This window comes from Aedes aegypti, chromosome 2 (assembly GCF_002204515.2).
Source record: "Aedes aegypti strain LVP_AGWG chromosome 2, AaegL5.0 Primary Assembly, whole genome shotgun sequence".
Taxonomy (NCBI): Eukaryota; Metazoa; Arthropoda; class Insecta; order Diptera; family Culicidae; genus Aedes; species Aedes aegypti.
This window is the reverse complement of record NC_035108.1, coordinates 228503994-228526224: the sequence shown is the minus strand read 5'-3', so window position 1 is coordinate 228526224 and position 22231 is coordinate 228503994. Positions and strand designations below refer to the sequence as shown.

Sequence of the window (22231 nt, the reverse complement as noted above, 5' to 3'; positions counted from 1 at the left end):
AATAATGGTATTTTACGGTACTTTGTTGTTGGACACGGTCGGTTAGAGTAGCCAACCGAAGAAGTGTTTGATGAAAATTTTCGGAATGTTCGCTCATTACTACGTATAAAAACAAAATTTAGTGTTAGCCGATTGTTTCTCCCCCTTCGGCACTCTACTCACTCTGATGTATGCCATATTCGTATTTCGACATTATCTGATCTCTTAAGGGGCCGTCCAATAATAATGTAAGGAGTTATTTGTGGGGAGGGGGGTTCTGAGATTTCTTACGAGCCATACAATTCTCGCGTTCAGTATCATAAGGGCGTAACTGCAATGATCGATTTCTCTTCATCGATTTTCTCTTTAGTTAATAACTTGCCCAGGCAAACGTTTTTGACTGCTATTTTTGATTCAATAGAAACCAGGGATGGGAAATGTACTGTAGCAAACATTTACCACCTCGACATTCACATTTTTCTACACGACCATCAAAATCCAAAGCAAACCATGACCGTTCAAAACAAAAAAAATGTCACGGCTTTTCAAAACTGTAATCTTCTTCTTCGCATCGTTTTTTCAAACCCGTATGCGAAATGACTCGAGCACAGTGGTAACACGATTTTTCCGGTTTTCGGGGTTTTGCATTTTTGCTCGATAAAGAAATGTGCATGCGATGCATGAAATTGAACTTGTTTATATGTATCGCAACGGAATGATTGTGCTCTTGCTGTTAGCGCTAATAGATTTCAATTAGTTGAAAACACAAGCGAAATATTAGCAAAAACAGTCAAGCAGTGTGTGAACTGTTGGCAGCGCAACACCTGATGGTATAGATGCTGCTGTTGCTTTGTGTTTTGGTTTACTGGCAGATTCGATGAACTGTGGCAAATTGTGATCACAGTTCCCAAGCCTACTCATCATCCTTCGTCATGCTGCATTGTAAAATGTTATGAAAATTGTTTGAATTTCGTGCACAAAACCAATGAAGAGATACGTCTGTATGATACTCAACGCGAGAATTTATTTTTAGTTTTCATAAACATTCTTCACCAGGGGACAAACATTCTTACCAGAGGAGGGGTGTGGGGAGTTGGTATTGAAAAACTTCGAAAGTTGTCTTACATAATTTATGAACAGCTCCTAACCGAAAATGTTGGGAGATCAGAAGATAAGGAATTGTCAATTATTACGTAACGCAACAGATGGAGGGAGTCTTCTACAGTGTAACGATTCACACAAAAAATTTAAATTTTCCACACAAAAGTTGTTTCAAGCTGAAGGTTGTGGAGTCGAATCTAGAGTTACATATTTCTCAGGAGCACATAAATGTACTGACGAGTCTCCAATCAAACTGTCTCGTGGTCCATGAAAATTCTAAAAGCGCGCGTTAGGTGGTGTGCTCTCGGGGAGCCTCATCTCATGCGCTGCTTGGCGCTACGGCTCGCCATCGGTATCCAAGTTGTGAAACAACTGCTTAAGCCTGATTCGCTGCTGACAAGTAATTTCTCGGCCTATCTTGATGCACGGGAAATTTCTGCAAGGAATCGATCAAGAATGCGCTTTTTTCTGATCGCAGTACGCGGTTGAAAAGAACTGTCAGTTCAAATGGGAGTCGCTGTAGAAAATTTCTGCAAGGAATCTGTGAGAAATTTCTTTAGCGATTCCTGTTCAGCAGCAAATCAGGCTTTAGTAACGAAGAGTCTTGAATCTACAACTATTTTCGCCTCATTATGCAAGTGTCTAGATGGCCTACATGATATGGTCGAAGACTCGCGATCCAAGAGTTAAAGTTTCGATCCACGTTGAAAACTTTTGTAATCACTTCAATTATTGCGCTGAAATAAAAAAAAAAAAAAAAAGCACATGTGACGGAGCGCATGAGACCGCCGTTTCTCAAGAAAATTAGGTCTCACAATGTACAGCGTGCGCTTGCAAGCAATGAGGCTCTTGCACCTAAGGCTACAGCACGTGTACAGTAACTCTAGCGAATCCTCCTCTCCGGTGTAGGATCTTTTCGGGTTGGACATTTTTTCGACTTCCCGGGCATAGAGTATCATCGTACCTGCACCTGTTGTACACATGTAAAAATGGTAAATTGGCACATAAAGCTCTCAGTTAATAACTAGGGAAGTGCTCATAAGAACACTAAGCTGAGAAGCAGGTTCTGACCCAATTGAGACGTTACGCCACAAAGATGAAGATATCGTGAGACAAGCATCGATAAGATCCTCGACCAGCGACCATTGAATATACGACACTCAACATTTAGATCTTGACAATGGATCATTGAAAATAACTTTTTTTTGCAATTTCTCAGCGTAATAGGCTGTTTTTCATCACGCCAATCTGTCATGAAACGGCCTACTTTCGCAACTGTTTAAACAATTTTCAGAAATTGCAATTGGTCTTCTACGAAATTGCAAAACTTGTTGCAGAACTCGATTCTTACAACACTCGCTGTAATTATCCAACTCGGCAAGCCTTGTTGGAAAAATGTACAACTTGTGTTGCAAAATCGTCAATCTGCAACTTGTTGCGTAAACTACTATTTCAGCACTCTTCGCATAAAAAGGCACCACCGTATGGCTTTGACATTGCGACAGCATACTGTCAAACACACAATACTACGGTGGCGCTATCTATGCTTTTCATAGCGACCGTTTTGCTTATTTTGATGATCCATTAACGTTCAAGGATCCGTCGTCATCTTCATCGAAGGCAGTTCTTGAGCAGTTTTACTGTTCAAAACTATTAATTATTCCGATGAAAATGTGTTCACTCTGTTTCGGTTGGAGAATAGAATACAGTGAACACATTTTCGTGTATAATTTTTTTTTGGTTTTTAATGAAAAAACTGCTTTTGAAAATTCCAAAGTCAATGACGGATCCTGCCCCTTAAAAAAAGTATGATTTTCGATAGTCTAGTTCACAGCGTGAATGTCTATCAGAATCCCAAAATCACGCAGAGAATTAATCGCTATTCAAAACAATAGTTTTTTTTTTGTTGTTTTTGACAAGCGCTTTCTATTTGTTGTAATCAAACAAATTGCGTTAAAACAGCAAAATAAAACAGAAATATTTTAAAATTTACTGACAGCATTTTAAATCAGATTAATTTTTGAAACAACAACAAAAAACACCATTTTAAATTGAAGATTTTTTTAAGGACAATTTACACCGTCTTCAGCCAACGGTTGCACAGACTGAACAATCACGAACATTAGGCAACGGACAACACGGAACACCCAGAAGCCCAGTGATGAATTCTTCGTTTGACGAAAAGTTTTCACCGATTGGTGCGGGAATCGAACCCACACTTCGTGGAACAATACGCCTAAACGACTGACGCCGCTAACCACACGGCCACGAAGCCCACAAGATTTGTTTGTTTCAAATACTTTCATTGTTGATTTTGATATAAGTTCAACTCAGTGTAAAGCTGAAGACCAGAACTGCCAATTTGTTTCTCGCTCTAAACAGTGTAAAACTAAAAATGTCAGTCGCGGGTGAGGAGAAAATTTCTTCTTATTCAATAGTTTCGAAACATCCGAAACAATAACCGAAGCCATGCTGGGTAAGTTATGACGATTTTCCTTAATTTTTCACATAATTGCAGTTAATTCCTACTCGAATCCACTCGGAAAGCGGAATTAAGCTGATGAGTCCAATTCCGTCGCTTGCTGTGCAGAACAAATTCATTCACCAGAGATTTGGAAATGCCATTTTTGTTTACCTGCATATTCTAGAAAATGTAAATATATTAATATATTAATATCCCCAAAACTGATCATTATTTATGGATAGCACCTTAAGAACCGCCAACACATTTTCAATCGGAAGGTTTTTGGCGCGCTCGAACTGACAAATCCTCCGTTGTGGTGAAACTTCTTCCGTCGACGTGATGTCGGACTGTTTTCAAAAACAGTCGAGATAAAAACCGAGCCGGCAGAGCAATGACAGTTCGTGCAAAACTTCGCTTCCGAAGTCCAACCGGCGAACTCCAGATTGGTGCTGCGAAGTCAATATGTTGATTTCAGCAAGGCTTTTCATAAAGTACCGCACATGATAGCACGCATAACTATACTGTTAATTACTTTTACTTACGCACAAATAGTTCTTTCGAAGTAAAATTAACTTACGCCAACACTAAATTAACATCAAATCAAATACACACACTTCATTGATTCAGCTATCCACTTGCCCTTATATCAATTATAGTTTGGATAATTACCACTATCCGAAAACATTCACATCCCTAGACTTCAAGTCATGCTCACAAATCTACTTACTTTTAACTTGCAAGGAATAATGTAGGTGCTAAGACGACCACCTTGCACGCAGGAGACCACTATTAAGTTAACCGTCGCGCACTTTGATTTTTGCAATGTTTTTTTTTTTTTAGATAGATAAAGTATGTATGTTGAACGGCAAATTGCAAAATATTGTAATTATTATTATTATTATTTATTAGCGACACTTTACCATTTGTTTGGCAATCTTGTCGTCGCAAAGTATTGTAAACTCAATCAAATTTACTTTGAGTCAACTAAAATATAGTTGAATTTGGACGTTTGTTAATACAATAAAAAATATTGTTGTTGACAACTATATGACATAGTTATTTTAAACAATATATTTATAGTTATCTCTAAATTAACCTTAAAATATAGTTAACTTGACCGGAAAAATGATTACGAATACTATATTTCGCTCTCCGTGAGCAGTGGATAAAATGAGGTGTTTAGGTCTACCTGATTGGACAACGCAATGGCTAAGTTCTTATTTAACAGACCGCACAAATTTTGTCAACATTAACGGCATCAATTCGTCTAGCTTTGAAATACCATCAGGGGTCCCTCAAGGAAGCCACTTAAGGTAATTATAAAACGAAGCCAAACTTTGAATTTTCTGATGCACAAGACTGGAGAATCTGTAAACAGTTCGCGGTGAAAACCAATCAAAATGCTTGCTTGCTGATGGTGACCACTGGGATAGATTATCAACGCGGAGCGCTGTTTGGTTCTCATGTCTTGTGCTCTTGAAAATTTGAGGTGTGGCTTCGTTCTATAATCACCTTAAGTAGGACCCTTGATTTTCATCTTGTTTGTGAACGATATGTGTAACCTTCTGTCTTTGTTTAAGTTAATATTTGCCGACGACTTAAAAACGCATCGAGTGATAGAGTCTCGACTAGCAACTAGGAGAAAGCTATTGCAACGGTTTACTGAATGGTCATGTAGATTGCAACTCCCTTTTGGGTCAACTCAATTTCTCCATTCCCCAAAGACCCCTTCGCAACCAGCTCATCGCACCAACTATGGATACAACAAGCCTTGTGCAGCCGTTTGTTCAACGACACATGTGACGTCTTTGATTTTAATTTGAGTAAGTCTGCGTATAAGCATAGAATTACATATCTAGCCTAAGTAAATATCTGTGCAACACTAGTTGAAGATGTAAAAAATAAATAAATACAAATAAAGCAAAACGTATGAATTTCAATATTTCAGTTCGCTGCGTGTAGCTTTTGAAACAATAGTTTCACACAACTTTTCAAATAGTTGTCAAAAATTGAGGTAGCTACCGAATCCTGTTATTGGCACTTTTGATTCACTTCGCCCCTGCCGAAGTTTTTGAAAGCTACAGAGAGCTCATATTTGGCTAAAACATGCGTCATATTGATGTGCTTCTTATCGCTAAGTTTCAGAAAATTCGGCCTAGAAAAAACGTGTATGTGGTTCTGCACCCTAATTTGTAGTTCGCGAAAAATCGGTTGTGAAACGGTGGAGATATAGCCATCTGACCATCTTGCATGGGACAACGGCTTTGGTGCATTTTATATGTCCATGTATATGCGATGTTTCACTTCAATTTACACATCTATAGGATTGGTGTACCACTAACCGATCAGCTTAATGAATTCGATTGTTTTTTTTTTTAGTTATGCATCAAGAATAACCTATATTTTCAACTGGTTCCTCTATCCATGTAACGAATTTCATAACGTGAATGTTTAGAATTACAAACAGAACAATTACGAGCACATTACATTATCTCAATTCATGAGGAATTTTGAAGAAAAAAAAAAAATATTTACATCCGATCCTGTTAATTCGTTTACAAATTGTGTGGCAAATTTTACACAAACTGGCAATACTATGCAGTGTAATTGTTATTCTTTATTCTTTAATACATCAACAGGCAATCAACAGCCCCAATGATGTCAACTTAATTCTAGTCTTAATACTAACAAAAGGTCAAATTAAACTTAAAGTGAACACAAGTCAATACTACACAAAACATTCAACTATCACCAGCGGCGTTTGCAAAAAAACTTGAAAAACGTCGGCGAAGTGTGCGTCGGGGAGTGTCAAAGTCAAATTCTGAGGCTATCCGATTAAATGTTCTTTGCAGACCATTAATAGCTCCGTGCATACTATAATTGGTTCGTCTCAACGGTAAGCGGAGCATGAGGTTGTTGCGCAGTGTACGGGGTGCAACATTTATGTTGATTTGCTCCAAAATAGTGGGGCAATCAAGTCGACCTTGAAGAGAGTCAGCGATAAACAAAGCTCTGGCAGTATTGCGTCTAACGTGCAAGGGTTCAAGATCGATCAATCGGCAACGGTTCTCGTAGCTGGGGAGGCGGAAAGGGTCTCTCCACGGTAGCCTACGGAGGGCGAAGCGTAAGAATCGCCGTTGCACAGACTCGATACGCTCGACTCCATTGGAGTAGTTTGGACTCCAAACCTCCGAGCAGTATTCTAGAACAGAACGTGACAAGGAACAGTACAGTGATTTAAGACAATACACATCAGTAAAGTTTTTAGCTATCCTAAAAATGCATCCTAGAACACGTGACGCCTTACCAACCACGTAAGACACATGTTGATTAAAAGTTAAGGTCGTGTCTAAGACCACTCCCAAATCCTTCACATGGTCGACACGTTCGATTTCAGCACCCATGAGCTGATAACTGAAATGGATTGGACTTCTCTTTCTAGAAAAAGTGATCACAGAGCACTTCGTGGGATTAACAATCATGCGATTGATAGTACACCAATCTGCAAAACTAGAGAGTTGTTGTTGGAGAAGGTCGCAATCCTCGATAGAGTGGATTTCAAGAAAAATCTTAAGATCGTCTGCATAAGACAACCGGGGGACCTTTATCTGACGGTGTACATCATTGAAGAAAAGCAGAAAAATTAAAGGCCCCAAGTGGCTTCCTTGAGGGATTCCTGACGTAGACATGAACGAAGCAGTCTGACAATCACCAATAACGACCTTCAATTCTCGACCTGTCAGATATGATCGAAACCATTGCAAAAACCTGCCATTGATTCCAAACCTGTCTAGTTTGGCGATTGCTATGTCATGGTTCACCATATCAAAGGCTGCAGTTAGGTCCGTGTATATCACATCTGTTTGATTACGGCGAACCATACTATCCATTATATAGGAAGTAAGGCAAATAAGGTTGGATGCAGTTGATCGCCCTGGCATAAATCCGTGTTGATCCTCGCTCAGTTGCTGCTGACAATGAGCCTTCAGGGGTTCCATAATAACCAATTCAAACAGCTTCGAGACGGCACATAGGGATGTGATTCCACGGTAATTATTGACGTCACGTTTATCGCCCTTTTTGTACACTGGGTACATGTGAGCAATCTTCCAGCAAGATGGGAAAACACCGCTGCTAATCGATGCCCGAAAGATGAAAAGAAGCGGAGTAACTAGAACGTCAATGTGCTTTTTTAGAAGAACTGAAGGAAATCCATCCGGTCCGGGGTTGAAAGATGATTTCATCTGAGATGAGGCCTTGGTAATCATAGTTTCATCGATATCAAAAACTTCCAATCGCATGAGATGACCGGGGAACGTTGCTAACGGCGAGCTCAACTTGATCCGCAGTTAAATCTTCTCTTGAGAACACACTTGCAAACTTTTCCGAAAACATGTCGCAAATTTCGCGGGGAGTCGTGCCTTCGATGCTGTTGAACCTCATAGCAGATGGTAGTCCCGATACTTTTCGTTGCTCATTGACGAACTTCCAGAAGCGCTTTGGGTTTGACTTCAAATTTCGCTGGATATTGTGCTGATATCTGGAGAAGCACCGCTGACTGGCATATTTATACTTATGATTGAGCCTAACATAAGCAATTCTTAATGGAACTGTGCGGTGTTTAGTAAACCGCCGCAAGGCAGCTTTTTTAAACGTTTTTAACCGTCGCAGGGAAGTGGTTTGCCAAGGAGGTCCGGTTTTGTGCTCCTGGCTCTTTTTTGGTACGTGCCTGTCAATCGCGTACGCCAAAATAGCGGAGAAAGTCTGAGCCGCAGACTCGATATTATTAAGATCTAGAACATTTTCCCAGTCGAGAGTCGTGAACAATTCAGCGATACTGCGATGATCCGCTTTATGGAAATCGTAGGAAAAGGTGGCGGAACATGGAAGGTACATAATTTCAATGGTCGAACATTGTGTGGCACTGAATGTTTTAAAATATGTTTTTGGTATAAAACCACAAATATAGGACAAAAGAAGAACTACAGATTTATGTTATAATGTAATTTTGATTTCAAAATTAACTTTTTTACTTCACTACACTCAAGATAAAAGATAGCTTCAACACTTCACATTACAAAAACGACAATATCTAGGTTTTGGACACTGAAATACGATTTAAGTTTCAACACCGTGCATAGGTCCTCCATAACAGGACGGATACCCTACTAGAAAATTTGTTTTAGAAGCGCGAATACTGAAACCAAAGGTAGATATACCACTTGTGTGGAACTGTAAAAAAATGGAAGACAAGAAAATAATTTTGAAAGAGCTCATTTCTAAAGCGTAGAGCCATGGCCGAACAAACTTTTCATATTAAATTAATGCCTGCTGTTGAAAATTTTACCTTTATAATAAAATAAAAGGTCCTCAATCATATTTTAGATCGTTCACTTAGTTATTTTATGCGCTAGTTTCAATTATACAATCAATAACTTAAATTTCCTTCTCAAGATAATGTGCGAAAGTATTGTTTTAGTTGCGCCTTAGACCAAGTAAAGTCAATTAAATTGTAATGTTTGTTATGATCAATCGTAATTTAATTCAATGGTCCGAATTTTGCATAATTAGTACGGTGATAGTTTTTCAAACTAAAGTTGCTCTTATACGACACTCAAAATAATCCAAAAGTCAAGGCAACGTGAAATATCACGTAAAACGTGGAAAATTATTTTTTCAAGAATTTACCTGACAAACGTAACAATCAATGAACTGTCTATAGTTGTTGCTGAAGTTCCCGATAGGCTAAAGTGACCAGACGTCCCGGAGTATCCGGGACAGAGCAATTTTTAACTTGACAGTACAGTGTCAATACTTTTATTTCAATTAACTTAATATGTAGTACATGTCTTAGATTGCATATGAATGTAAATTATACACCAAACATAGGCAGCGCTTAATTGGGGATGAGATCTGACAAACGTTCCGGATTTTTCCGGGACACATCTGGTCACATTACGATAGGCCTTTTCATGGGACAAGTCCGTCTATGCATTTGTTTACATCGCTGGAGGACCGATGCTAACACGGGTCTATCATTTCCATAGAAGAACTGTCTAAGAGCTTCCGGATCAGCTGATTTGAAACGTCTCGTGAAAAATTGACCACAAAAAAGTATTTGCATTGCAGGGCTGTTACAAAAATTTAAAAATCTTATCCGCGAAAATCGCGGTTTACCAAAATTAGATCCGCCCCTGGTAGCACCAATCCGCGACAAAAAAAATCTAATTTCTTAATGTAATTTACATGCTCGCTCATAAAAAAAAACAATAATTTTCGGTGCTTGAAGTAATTCTCTCAATCTTTAAATTACGCAAGCCAAGTTCTAATTTTTCTACGCGTATCTTTCCCAAAAACTGTGCGTGGAATAAAAAGTGTTCTCAGTTTGTCATGTGCCAGGTCTAAAGGATTAATTGTCTTAAGGTGAAGATGAATCAAGCCAAACCATCAAATTTTCAAGAGCACAAATCTAAAAATCCAACATTGCTGTACGCTGAAAATTTGATCTATTGGTCACCTCTAGCGAATGACCCATCAATCATGTTTTCAGTTCGAACTCCTTTTTGGTTCTTTAGATTTTGTACTTTTGAAAAATTGAGGTTTGGCTTTGTTTTATCTTCCCCTCAAGTTGTCACGAGTTTTGGGAATCCCAGAAAAATGTTAAATTTAAATATTTTGTTTGACAAAGTCATGCGACGCATTCATATTTGCTAAAATTCATATTGAATGGTTCGAGCAAACTTTAGCTGAAATAAAATTTGAAATTAGACTTATTATACGGTAATCTTAGCTTGAAAATGTACTCAATTCATACATTTTGTCAAACCAAGCATAGTCTGAATGCATTAAGGTACCGCGGGGCAAGTTGGTAAATGGGGTAAGTGGAAATTATTGGTATATTTTACCGAATATGTGAATTAACGTTTTAAACTCATGTTTAAACCTTTGAGGACATTCAACATATTACGAAAGGTAAGAGATTCCTAAGATTTTTCAGCCATTATTGCATAATAGAGCGAAAGATTGTTAACCTGTCAACTATCACTCCGTAACAAGTTGGCGGCGTGCAATCTTATTTTAATATTTTTAGTGGAAAAAAGTTGCGGGAAATAATTGTATGTATCACTTCTAAGTTGTCCCCTTTGACAGTTTCAAACTGCAATGAAAAAAGTTTCATAATTAATTCGACGTAGACCTAAAAATAACTAAATTGAAACATCGTCAACGTGGGGCAAATGAAAAGTTTCTCATTGGAGATTGAATTTTCGTTTAATATTTAGGTAACTATAAGTAAACAAGGTTCGCAATTATAGAAAAACAGAACGTGCTGATAACTCAAGTAACATAATAAAGGGTGTCCACGATGAAATTGCTCTAACTTTTTAACCGTTGGGTAGAATTTAATGAAAATTTGGGTGGATCATAGTGCATTATTTACATCCTGCAAGTTTTAAAATCCTGTGATCAAAACTCGCGGAAATGGAGTCGAAAGAACAGCTCGTGCGTGATAAAATCTTGCGCATTCATCACGTTCCATCGCTAAAACGTTGGGAATCGCGAATTCCACGGTGTCGCGAGTGATTAAGCGGTTCGAGGAACGATTGACCACCGGAACGAAGCCCAGAAGTGAAGGAAAAAGTATTCCGTACAACACCAAAAATCACAACCGCGTAGTTGGGGCCGAAGAACCTGCACCTAAGCCGAAGTTTTGTCCAGAAGGCCAAAACTAAGGCTGGGCTTCGAACGGTCAAGGTACAAAAGACCCCTAATCGCGACGAGAAGCAGAACAAGTCCGCCAAAACTCGTGCCAGGAATTTGTACCTCAACATGCTGATGAAAGTTGAATGCTGCATCATGGACGACGAAACTTATATGAAGGTCGACTTCAAACAGATTCCCGGCAACCTGTTTTTCACGGCCAAGGATAAGTTCAGCGTTCCGGAGCATGTCCGCACTCAGAAGATGTCCAAATTTGCGAAGAAATTCTTGGTTTGACAAGCCATCTGCACGTGCGGGAAGCGGAGTGCACCTTTCGTGACCCAGGACACGGTGAACGGACAGGTGTACATGAAAGAGTGCCTCCAGAAGCGGCTGCTTCCTCTCCTGAAGGCCCACAACGTCCCAACAATCTTCTGGCCGGATTTGGCCTCATGCCACTACTCCAAGGACGTGCTGAAGTGGTATGCGGACAATAAGGTCAATTTCGTGCCGAAAATGTTCAACCCTCCCAACACTCCGGAGCTCCGCCCCATCGAGAAGTACTGGGCGATTATGAAGCAGCACCTTCTTAAACGACCTAAAGCAGTGAAGACAGTCGAGGAACTGAAGAAAGTATGGGTTACATGCAAAAACGGTTGATTCACAGGTTGTGCAGAATCTTATGGCCGGGGTTAAGGTCAAGGTGCGGGCATTTGCGTATGAACTGTAAATAAAATACGAGTAAAATGGTAAAATGAAGTTGAATAGTTATTTTTCAATCCCTGAAAATTTGATGGCAATCGGATGAAAACTCAAATTTTGCGAAACAATTGTGTGTGTGGCAATTTTATCGTGGACACCCTTTACTAAAAGCGTTGAAAGCTATTAGAAATCATGGAACTTCTCTAAAAGAGGTTGCCAAACATTACGATATTAACCCTCTAATACCCAAATTTTTATTTTCGATCTAAATATAATTTTCAGTTATCTAAAATCGTTCTAAACACGTTTTGGGCAATGATTTATTTTTATTCACAAATCTATGAATTTTGGTTTTCGATTTTTATAATTTTTAAATCATCCCTGAAGCCTCTTCTAGTTTCCGATTTTAAGCAATAATAAAAATTCAAGTTTTTACAATACTTTTGAAAATATTAATTTCTAATTATTATTCTCTTTTTTTTTTTATTTTCCGTGTAGTTAACAGAAAAACAGGTTTGAAATCATTTTTATTCCACCAAGCTCTTCTTATGTGATAGGTTGATCGTAGAAAAATATAAAACGTACAATTTGTTACGTTACACGTTAAAAGAAAGGTTAAAGTAGGTTATATAAGAATTCAATTTTTCAAACAATTTTAAAAAATACAAAAAAGTTTCAAAAATCATAAAAAACTTTTCTTATTTGCGTGTTATGAGTCAAGGTTTAAGCCAAAAATAAAATCATTTTAATTTCCAAGCTACGAAAAAATACACAAAATTCCAAAGTGTACCCCGTCTAAAGGCGGGGTTGGGTATTAGAGGGTTAATATGTCTACTTCGGACAGCCGATTAATGGGAAGACGTTGATTGAAAAGATCCAATATAAGAGAACGCACGGAAATCTCGTGGAACGTCTATGTAAATTTGTGGATGCCGTCTTACTTCACTTGACTTGTGGGGCAAGTGAAAAGCAAGGAGACATTTTTCAAAAACATTTTCTGTATGTTTTTCTTCAATTTAACATAAAAATCAATTTTACCATAATGCTAATATTTGTTGGGAGTTAAGCTAAAAAATATACACGACCTCATTTATTTCAATTAAAAGTCTCTAGAATTTAAAAAAATCGTAACTATACGAATTTCATTACCCACTTGCCCAACGGTGCCTTATATGAATTGATAAAATAATATAAAGAACCCATCAGAATGTCTTCGATTTTCTAAGTTAATTTCGTTCAGTTTAGTAATACGGAATCAGGTTCTGGAAGAATTTCCTACATTTTGGCGAAAGTTATCAGTTAATTCAAGCGTGTGCTAGAATAAGGGCGTAAGTCGCATGATCGATTTCTCTTCATCGATCTTCTCTTCTGTAAATAAGAGACAAGACGCAAGTTTGTCAACATTTTTACACCACAGGACGCAAGATTGCATTGCTGCCTAGCATCCTGAAGTGAAAAAATGCTTACAAATCCGTATCTTGTCACCTTTATTTACAGAAGAGAGGATCGATGAAGAGAAATCGATCATGCGACTTACGCCCTTATTCTAGCACACGCTTGAATTATCAGAAATTCAGTTCATACCTCAAGGTCAAGATGGCGCTCTGTGAGTAAAGTGATTTGCATATTGCAATAAAAGAATTCAGCTGTTAAATTGCATGTGTCTAATCGCAGATCTAATTATTCTAGAAATGTTCTTTTTCGGTTTGAATCATAGGAAACTATACACATTAATTAACACTTCCCTACATCTAACTTGATGGCTGCTTGGGCACGTCAGGAGGTAATCATCAATATTAGCTTCCTTTTTCCGAGCAGTCTAAATAGTCGCGTAGTGTCGGTAGCGATTGTTTCAATTGGCTAAGAATAAACACGTCAGCCTGCCTGTCCCGGTGGTAAAAGTCCACCTCACAGGTGACCCCTAATTCATGCGGCATCAAGCTTACCGTGCCTAAGAATGAATGGTTAGGGAGGTCTAAATGAAACCTAATCGAATACGGAGCCTATGGAGTACCACAGTATTGTGCCCTTCCTGTGCTATCCGGAGCAATGGTGCAGGTGATCTTGTGTTTCTCCGAGATAATCGGCTACCCTTCTTCAGTCTCAATCCTGAGGCCAAAAGGGTGGGATTTTAAAAATGTTGTAATTTAGTTTAAATTTCCACCTTTATGGTTTCGCATTATGCGTTCTACACAGTGTATTCTGTGCTTTTCGCTTTTCGACTTTTAGGAGATAAAGTTTTATTTTTCCGCTACTGGTCTTTTCCGTGCTGAGAAAGAAGCTTAATCCTACTTAGTTTGGGTGGCTTGTGGCTACGGTTAGGATAGCTCAGATATTTTTTTAGCATAAAAAACAACTGCGATCAATCTTTGCATACCTATGCAAAATGCTACAGCCGAAGTGGTGTTTATTCAAGAACTTTACTTTCATAGGAGAATTTCTATCTTGGTAACCTAGTGGACACAGTTTTTGTTACTTTCTGTAAACATGAAATGGTAAACTCGCGTGTCATACCTCGTGCATACGTGCTCGTTGATAAAGCAATCGTTGCTACACTCATTTCTGAGCTAACAACCAGAAATGTATGTGCTATCACAATAAATATTTCTGTTTGTGACCACAATAGGAAATACGTCTATCGTTCAGTGTATCTACCACATGATGAACTATCCCCAACGGATGATTTCAAACGAGTTACTTTACATTGCCTAAGAAAAGGCCTTCTGCTGATTGTGGGCAGTGATGCTAATACTCCCAGAAAATCCATTTTTGGCGAACTGCATTTTCTAAGGATTGACCGATCTTACTATACTGGTATGGGAACGGATCGTCCAGCATTCATAGAGGTGGCAGCAGAACCCGCTACTGTTCTCGCCATCTTACCTGTTCTGTCATCCAATAGGGAGTATGGGTCTGTATTAGCGTTGGGCGAATTTGACCAGAACATCGATGTTACTGAATCGATTCAAATTCGATACGTCGAATCGATTCACCGATTTAATCGAATCATTCGAATCGATGTTTCTGAATCGATTCGATTTTCAAGCTCATATGAAAAATTAACAAAATATGCTCTACAAATAAGACCAAATTATTTTGCATACGATTTTTAAAATTCCTTAAAATGCATAACGTTTCAATTTGAACATTATGTATCAAACACTTCAAGGCGGATGCAAAACTAGGCTTATGCGTCATCAACTCGTTAAAAAATCATATAAATTTCTACCATACGAATCGAAACAAAAAACCAATGAAGAAAATCGATTCACTCAATTTTGACATCGATTCAAAAAATCGATTAATCGGATCGAAAAAATCGATTTTCGGAACATCGATTCAAAATCGCCCATCGCTAGTCTGTATGATATCAACGAGAAAATTTGTGACATTCGTAGCTACTACTATATCGCAGCCTACGCGATTGAAAAATACTGAAATGATACTACACATGGATGTATGACCACTAGACTGATGCAAAATTTGAAGTTTTTGCTCCCCTATGCTTAAACGGTGTCAATTATGATGAAAAGCATTCTCCCAAAATTTGAAGTGATTTATAAGAAATTTAATTGTGCACAGGCCATTTGAAGTTTCTATGGAAATTACTATGGATCCTTTTGACAAAACAATCCGTCCGTTGTTAATTTAGAGAGGATTATTCGGTATCTAAACCATATTTACATTGAAATCGATTGATTAAAATTATTCGGCAAACTAACTGATTAACGGGCACCATCTTCATAGGCCAGGAGAAGTGGATGAACTTGTCATTCATTTTTCTGTCAATTCTCATACAAAATCTACTTTTTCTTTGACAGAAATTCACTCTAGGTGAACCACTTCCCCTGGCCTATTTACGAGCACAATACAGAATGAACACAAAGTCTAGATACCAGAGCTCATGTAAGAATGAATTAAGTGTCCACGTGATTTTCACGTAAGAGTGATCAGCTCACCACAGTGATAATTACCGGGTCTCCATTTGGTGATATATTTGATCAGGTGATCGTTATCTCTGTCAGGTAAAGTCAAGGCAAAATGAATTTGGATGAATCTAAGTGATTTTTCACGTAGCAATGACATTTGGATTATTTTGAGTGTAGTAAATATATATGACATAACATAGCCGCATGAAAATATTGAGAAAAGTTGTGAAGAACGCTTCAATTGGTGCAGATCCATTAATTACGTAAGGGAATAATGGATGAGATGGTGGTTTAGGATTTCTTACGCGTCACACAAATTATTTTCATTTTTCAAACAAAAAGCGTACTGTTCGGATCCAATTTCACAATTTGATCGAAAGAAAGTGTTAGTTTCTGAATCCATTGCCGTTTTCAAAAATATCATGGCACGTCTGAGATAGTGGATGTTAAAAATGCACAATTTGACTATTTTAGCTAACTTGCATGCAAGTTTGTCAGTTTGTATGGCAATTTATTTGCCTTATTTACCACAGAATTCAAACAAATACTTATCAACAAAGTTTATAATAATTTCTGCTCAAATGTTATTTTTGGATGGTTTAGAAAAGTATTGTATTTTACCATATATGAGAAACGGAGAATTTTTGTATGGAGACCGCAAGCATGTTGAAAAATCGATTCAATCTATTTATAGCTAAATATTCAAAAGCGCAACAAATTATGGACCTAAAAGTTTATTTTTTACTTGTTGTTGTGTGTATACACAAACAAAATTGACAAAGGTTCAACAAAACATTTAAATCAATAGAGTTACGTGGTGTAAAAACATATTGAACACTCTATATCTAAGAAAGTTGTTTGAGATCTACTGGCGCATATTCCGAATACGTACTTATATAAGGATTCAGATCATTCAAATAGCTAGAGGAAAATCTGTAGAAACTAATTCACATTTCAACTTATTGTATTTTAAACTCTCAGATTTTTTTTCGAATGTTAGCGTTAGCGTAGTTACGATATACTTCGTAGATTGGATAGGTACTGGTACCATTGTTTTCAGGTTTTGTTGAAGAGCGAAAGAGAGAGAATTTCGCCGTGAAGTGAGGTATACTGCCCATAAACGCATAATTGTCCCGCAGACAGACGTTTAAGCAGGAACAAATTTATTCAAAATTCCTGTGTAAATTCTACCGTGGTGTCACCTAGGGAGCAAATTGCTGCAGTACAGTGATAGTTCGTAAAAGCACGTGGTTTCCACTTCTCGCTTACCACCCAGTCCACCACCCACTGAACAAAAATATCAAAACAATCACTTTAAAAATGATTCACACAATTGTGATACTTTCACGTGCTTTTACGCCAATTTATTTTACATGAGTAACGATCATTTAAGGGTATTATACTAGCATGAATCTGTGAGTAAATTTAATGCCAACTTGTGGTAAAAATTTCAATAGATTTAATTAACTTTTACATGAGAAATAAGATCCAAAAGGGAACATCACCCACCCTGCGCAAAATAAAGGTGCATCGTTTTTAGCGTTGAGCACGCCGGCTGTGGGAGCGGTTGTGTGTCATGCTGTCAACGAAATGTGATCGGGGTGGTGGCGGGACGCATACGACACTAACGCCATCTGTTTGCTGATTGCCACTTGGCGATTTGTGGCGGCCATGTTTTTACACAAGTGGCTGAGTCTAACTTGAACGTCTGTCTGCGATTGTCCCATGTGAATAGGAAATCCAGCAAACATGGGACTGCACACTTAAAAACGATATCGCTGTTCGGTAAATTATTTTACGGTTCTTGTTCAGTAAATCACAAAAACTACTGAGATTCCAGTATTTCTTGATAAAAATACTGATTTTTCAGTAATATATTTTTTTATTTACTGAACACGGTAAACGCTTGTGCTGATAACACCGTGAAATTACAAATTACCGAGAAAATGTGAAAAGTCAGTAAATGTTACTACTGACTTACCAGTACCGCATATTTTTTACCGAGTTTTCATTAAAACGCAACGAAAACAAATACCTAACCAAATTTGCAATATGTCAAGCGAAAATTTTATTTTTGTGTGAAGCTCCTGCAACAGAATACCTCTCGATGAGGATTTTCTCGGAATGGACGGACGGAAATTCCATTTTATTAGTGTTCTGCCCTATCAAACGATCGCCCTATCGCTGCTCACATCGAACTGGCGGGAAAGACAGCACATCTGTTATTGTATAGATGTATCATCTTCCTTGAGATCACACCAGCAGGTTATAAGCCTTCAATTCCATATATGGTATACTTCCGAAAGGCCGTTCCGATTCCGGTGGAAAGATTAAATACATTCGCAATGAATTTTCGATCTTTTCTTGTATGCCTGCACATCCCAAACTTTTAGCGGCGATCCAGCTCGTCGGAGGCTAGTTTAGTCTGCATAATTGAGCGAACTTCCGACAAGCCAAACGTCGTGAAAATGGAGTTGTAGGCACCAGATTCCAATCACGAGCAGTCGACAGAGGCGAAATATGAGTATTGTGGAAATATTGTGGAAATTAATGAAATTATGGTCAAGTTTGGGACAATCGGAATGGGATTGGGGCTGTCGAAAGAGCTGAAAAAATCAGCAATAAAAAGTAAACAAAAATAACTTTACCGAAAAAGACAGTAAAGTTTTTGGAAGATTGTTACTGGCTTTATCGGTAATGTTTTGACAGCTCAATATTTTATAGTTTGCGGAGTTTTCGGTACTCACAAAGTATTACCGACTTATCTCTGCTGTTCAAAAACCCAGTAAAATTTTACCGACTTCGGTAATAAAATCTTAGTGTGTGACATGCGTTTATGGGCAGTATAGTTATATAGTGATTGTTATTCGACCCGATCTTACACACTCAATCTGTTCGGTAAAAATAACTGGGTTTTTGGACTACCGAACAAGTCAGTGAACTAAAAAAATATGTCAGACATCGAAAAACAGAGATTTTTCACTGAAATTTTGCAGAGAGCTTTCTTTTTATATCATATATTGATAAAAAAAAAACATGGCGAAATTTGCTTTTCAATTACGCGTGGCGACAGTTTTCATTTAACTGACTTTCTCGGTAGTTCCGTTTAACCGACTCCGGTAGTTTATCGACCCCAGTAATTTAATCTAAGTGTGTATATCGGACAATCGATTGCGGTAGAGAGACCATTGCTCTTTACTTACCCTAGAAAATACGCCGAAAAAATCTTTAGTCTGAATAAGGATAAACCAAAAACAATTATATCAAACGCATGTGTTATTCACATTCGAACGCCACTTTATTGTTCTTCCTACAGTGCACCACTTCCATCATAGTATTGTTTAATTTACGTTGTCGTGCCTTGCCAGTATGTGTCTCTGCAACTGATTATTTCGTTTACACCGTAAAGGACAATATGGACAAGCATATTTTGGCTCCTGATGACACTCTAATCGTGCATGGCGTCTCATATTTTTAGCCAGTGAGTATGCCTTGCCACATTTGGGACATTCGAAGCGTGTTTCCGTTTTGGTTCTGGGACGCATGTGCAGAGGAATTCTTCGCATTTTCTTGTCCGATTTGTTTCGAAGAATGTCATTTTTAGGACTTGGTACCGTAGGACTATCATCAGACACAATATATTCAAAAGAACATCCATCGATCGATTTCACTTCTAGCATCACTGTAGGCGCCGTAGTTGACGATTCTACAATTTCTTCCAGATACTCAATTTGACGCAGCTCGAATCCTGAAACAAAAATAAGCAAATGAGAAAAAAGACCAAAAACACACACATAACTATTGATTACTACGTCGCTGTAATAAATTTTCAAAGGTTTTTATTTGTAGTATTTAAACAATAATGATTTATTTCCAAAATATGTACATAATATTACAGATAGGATTGAAATTAAATCGGATGTTCTTCATCGAAATGCTTAAGGAGAGTTTCACGGACTGCACAACTGAATCCGCATAAATGGCACTTAAAATTTAGGTTACTGAAATTTTTTTTGTCTATTTTACCGAATCTTTGATAAGATATTATTTCCTTCGGCGACGTGTTCACATCCAAATATTGCACTTCATTTAATGAGCTATTGTTTTCGATATTGTCTAAACCAATGTGTCGATCATTATTGACGATACTATTAGCACCAAGATAATCGGCCGATGCAATGGAATCATTCTTAGAAGTATGCCCATACATAGGGCTAAGATGGATGAAACCATCGTCTTCGCCCTCCGTGGTAATTTCTCCTCCAAATATTTTGTTACAGTAACGGTTGGAGATATTTATCAATCCGTTGACATCCATGCCAATGACATTGCCACCTTGAATAAAAAAAAGTAAACAAAATAGCACGGTAAGGAAAAGTGTTCAAAAATTATTCACTTTAATGATATGCATAATTTTGATTTTTGTTCTGAAACAACTATTCAAATTAACAATATTTTGTTGAATGATTTATTATTATCTACATCTTTTTCCTCATTACAGTTCATAATATAAAACAATAAAATATAAACACTCTAGTTCGTCTTTGCTTCTCTAAAGAATTCACAGTGTCTATAATAGAAAACAACTTTCCTCTTTTTCGTATATAAATATTATTAAAACAAAACAAAGTATCATACAAAACCATCAAATATCAACGATATTGTTTGACGTTAAATATGCTATAAAACAATTTATTTACATTTTATCTACAGTTATTTCAATGATAGATATTTGGTACACCATATTTGATCTTGAATCTTCATGCAATTTGTTCGAAGTTGACTAATAAAAATGTACAGAAGATAGGGTGCCGGTGCCATTAGTGGACTACCTAAGCTATAAAAAATCATAACAAAATAACGAAAAGCCTTAACAGAGATCTTTTGGCGCCAACAGAAAGATTTCAAACTCTACTATATGAGAAAAATATAAAAAGAGTGATAAAACTATTTTTTTAACATAAAATCGCTTGAGCCACTATTGGTACACGTGTTCCAGTAGTTGCGCTAGTGCTCCAGTAGTAGACGTTCGGGAATGATACAAGGGATTTTAAACAAAATGGTAAATTTTTACATAGGTTTAACATTTTTCCCTCGGAACAGCAACTAATATCTTTCGAATGATGCATAAAGATCATCTCTAGGGCTTTTCTTTATTTTTATACATCCATTTTAAAAACTGCTTCCATCCGTTGATCCACTACTGGAACACGACGGCAACTACTGGTGCAAGGGAGCAAATTTTTTGCATAAAGTTAATTATTTATATGACTTTTTGATAAAATAAAAAGCTGAAATTTGGCAAATCGACTAAACTAGAGACGATCTTTCCTCCAAAAATAGCACATGTCGTTTTTATCGAAAAATGTACGATTTGTTCCATAGTCCAATCTACTGGTGCATTACAACCATTGGTACCGGCACCCTACAATATTTCTTCACCTTTTGTTACGAACGACTCGTGATATATTGAATAACGACTCCTATATTACACGCTTCCACATCATTCTCAACAAACACAAAGAATGAATACACAATTTGCTTAGGATGATTCAAGTATTGAACAGTGCTGTTAAGTGTCAAAATTTTAGAAAAATTGAAATGCTTATAACGCTATCCCATGCGGAACATATCAGCAAATATGACCAACCGATAGTAGTTGGTCACCAGGAAGACATTTTTCGATGACCTTTTCCACGAGGATGAAAGCTCTCGCAGTATTCTCTTTCCAGCAACAAGATCAAATCGATCAAATAGGATTCTTTGTTTGTTGTTTTCATACGGAAACGGTTTCCGTATGAAAACAATCCATATGCGTGCGTGTGCAAGGTAGAAAAGGTGATTAAACTTTAGATTGCCGTATTTGCAATACACGTATTCAATTGTCACAAAACCACAGTGTACTGGTTTACTGTTAGACAGCTCGTTTTATTATAGTCACTAATGTTTTTTGTTGTTTTGATCATATATGAGCAAATTCGATAAATTTGATCGAAAGTAACCTAGTGCCAATCATAGAAATACCATGTACTAGCTGGCAAAGGCGTATTTAACATGAATCGCAAACCATACTACTTTGAGCTTTCTTCGTTTGTTTCAATATGATGGGAAGCGATGGTATAAAAGGAACATATCACCTATAAATTTCGTCCATCAACTGAAGGCGCTAATCCCCGTTTATTTTATCATTTTGTTAAAAGTAATATTTGATACAGACTCCTGACTCAAGATGTCGTTTAAGGTGAGATCCTTGTGAAAAGGCCTTGCCGCACATAACACATCGGAATTTCTTCATGCCACCGCACTCATATCTGTAAAATATAGGTATAGAAAAGAAAAAAAAATCATTTCATAATGA

At 37.5% G+C, this 22231-nt stretch overlaps 1 protein-coding gene across 13 annotated transcripts in view; it reads right to left on the bottom strand.

Annotated features, from left to right (window-relative positions):
- Window positions 1–22231, bottom strand: part of LOC5571687 (longitudinals lacking protein, isoforms A/B/D/L) — a 347874-nt gene that overhangs the window by 231638 nt on the left and 94005 nt on the right. Inside the window, exon 7 of one of the 13 annotated variants that reach the window (XM_001659779.2) lies at window positions 19148–19621. The exons of 10 other annotated variants lie outside the window; for them this stretch is intronic. In XM_001659779.2, coding sequence (XP_001659829.1) covers window positions 19215–19621 — 407 coding nt within the window. In that variant the 3' untranslated portion in view covers window positions 19148–19214. Of the gene's footprint in view, window positions 1–19147; window positions 19622–19709; window positions 20209–20327; window positions 22185–22231 lie in introns of those variants that run through there. 2 more of the 13 variants (XM_001659777.2, XM_001659775.2) reach the window with 2 other exon arrangements.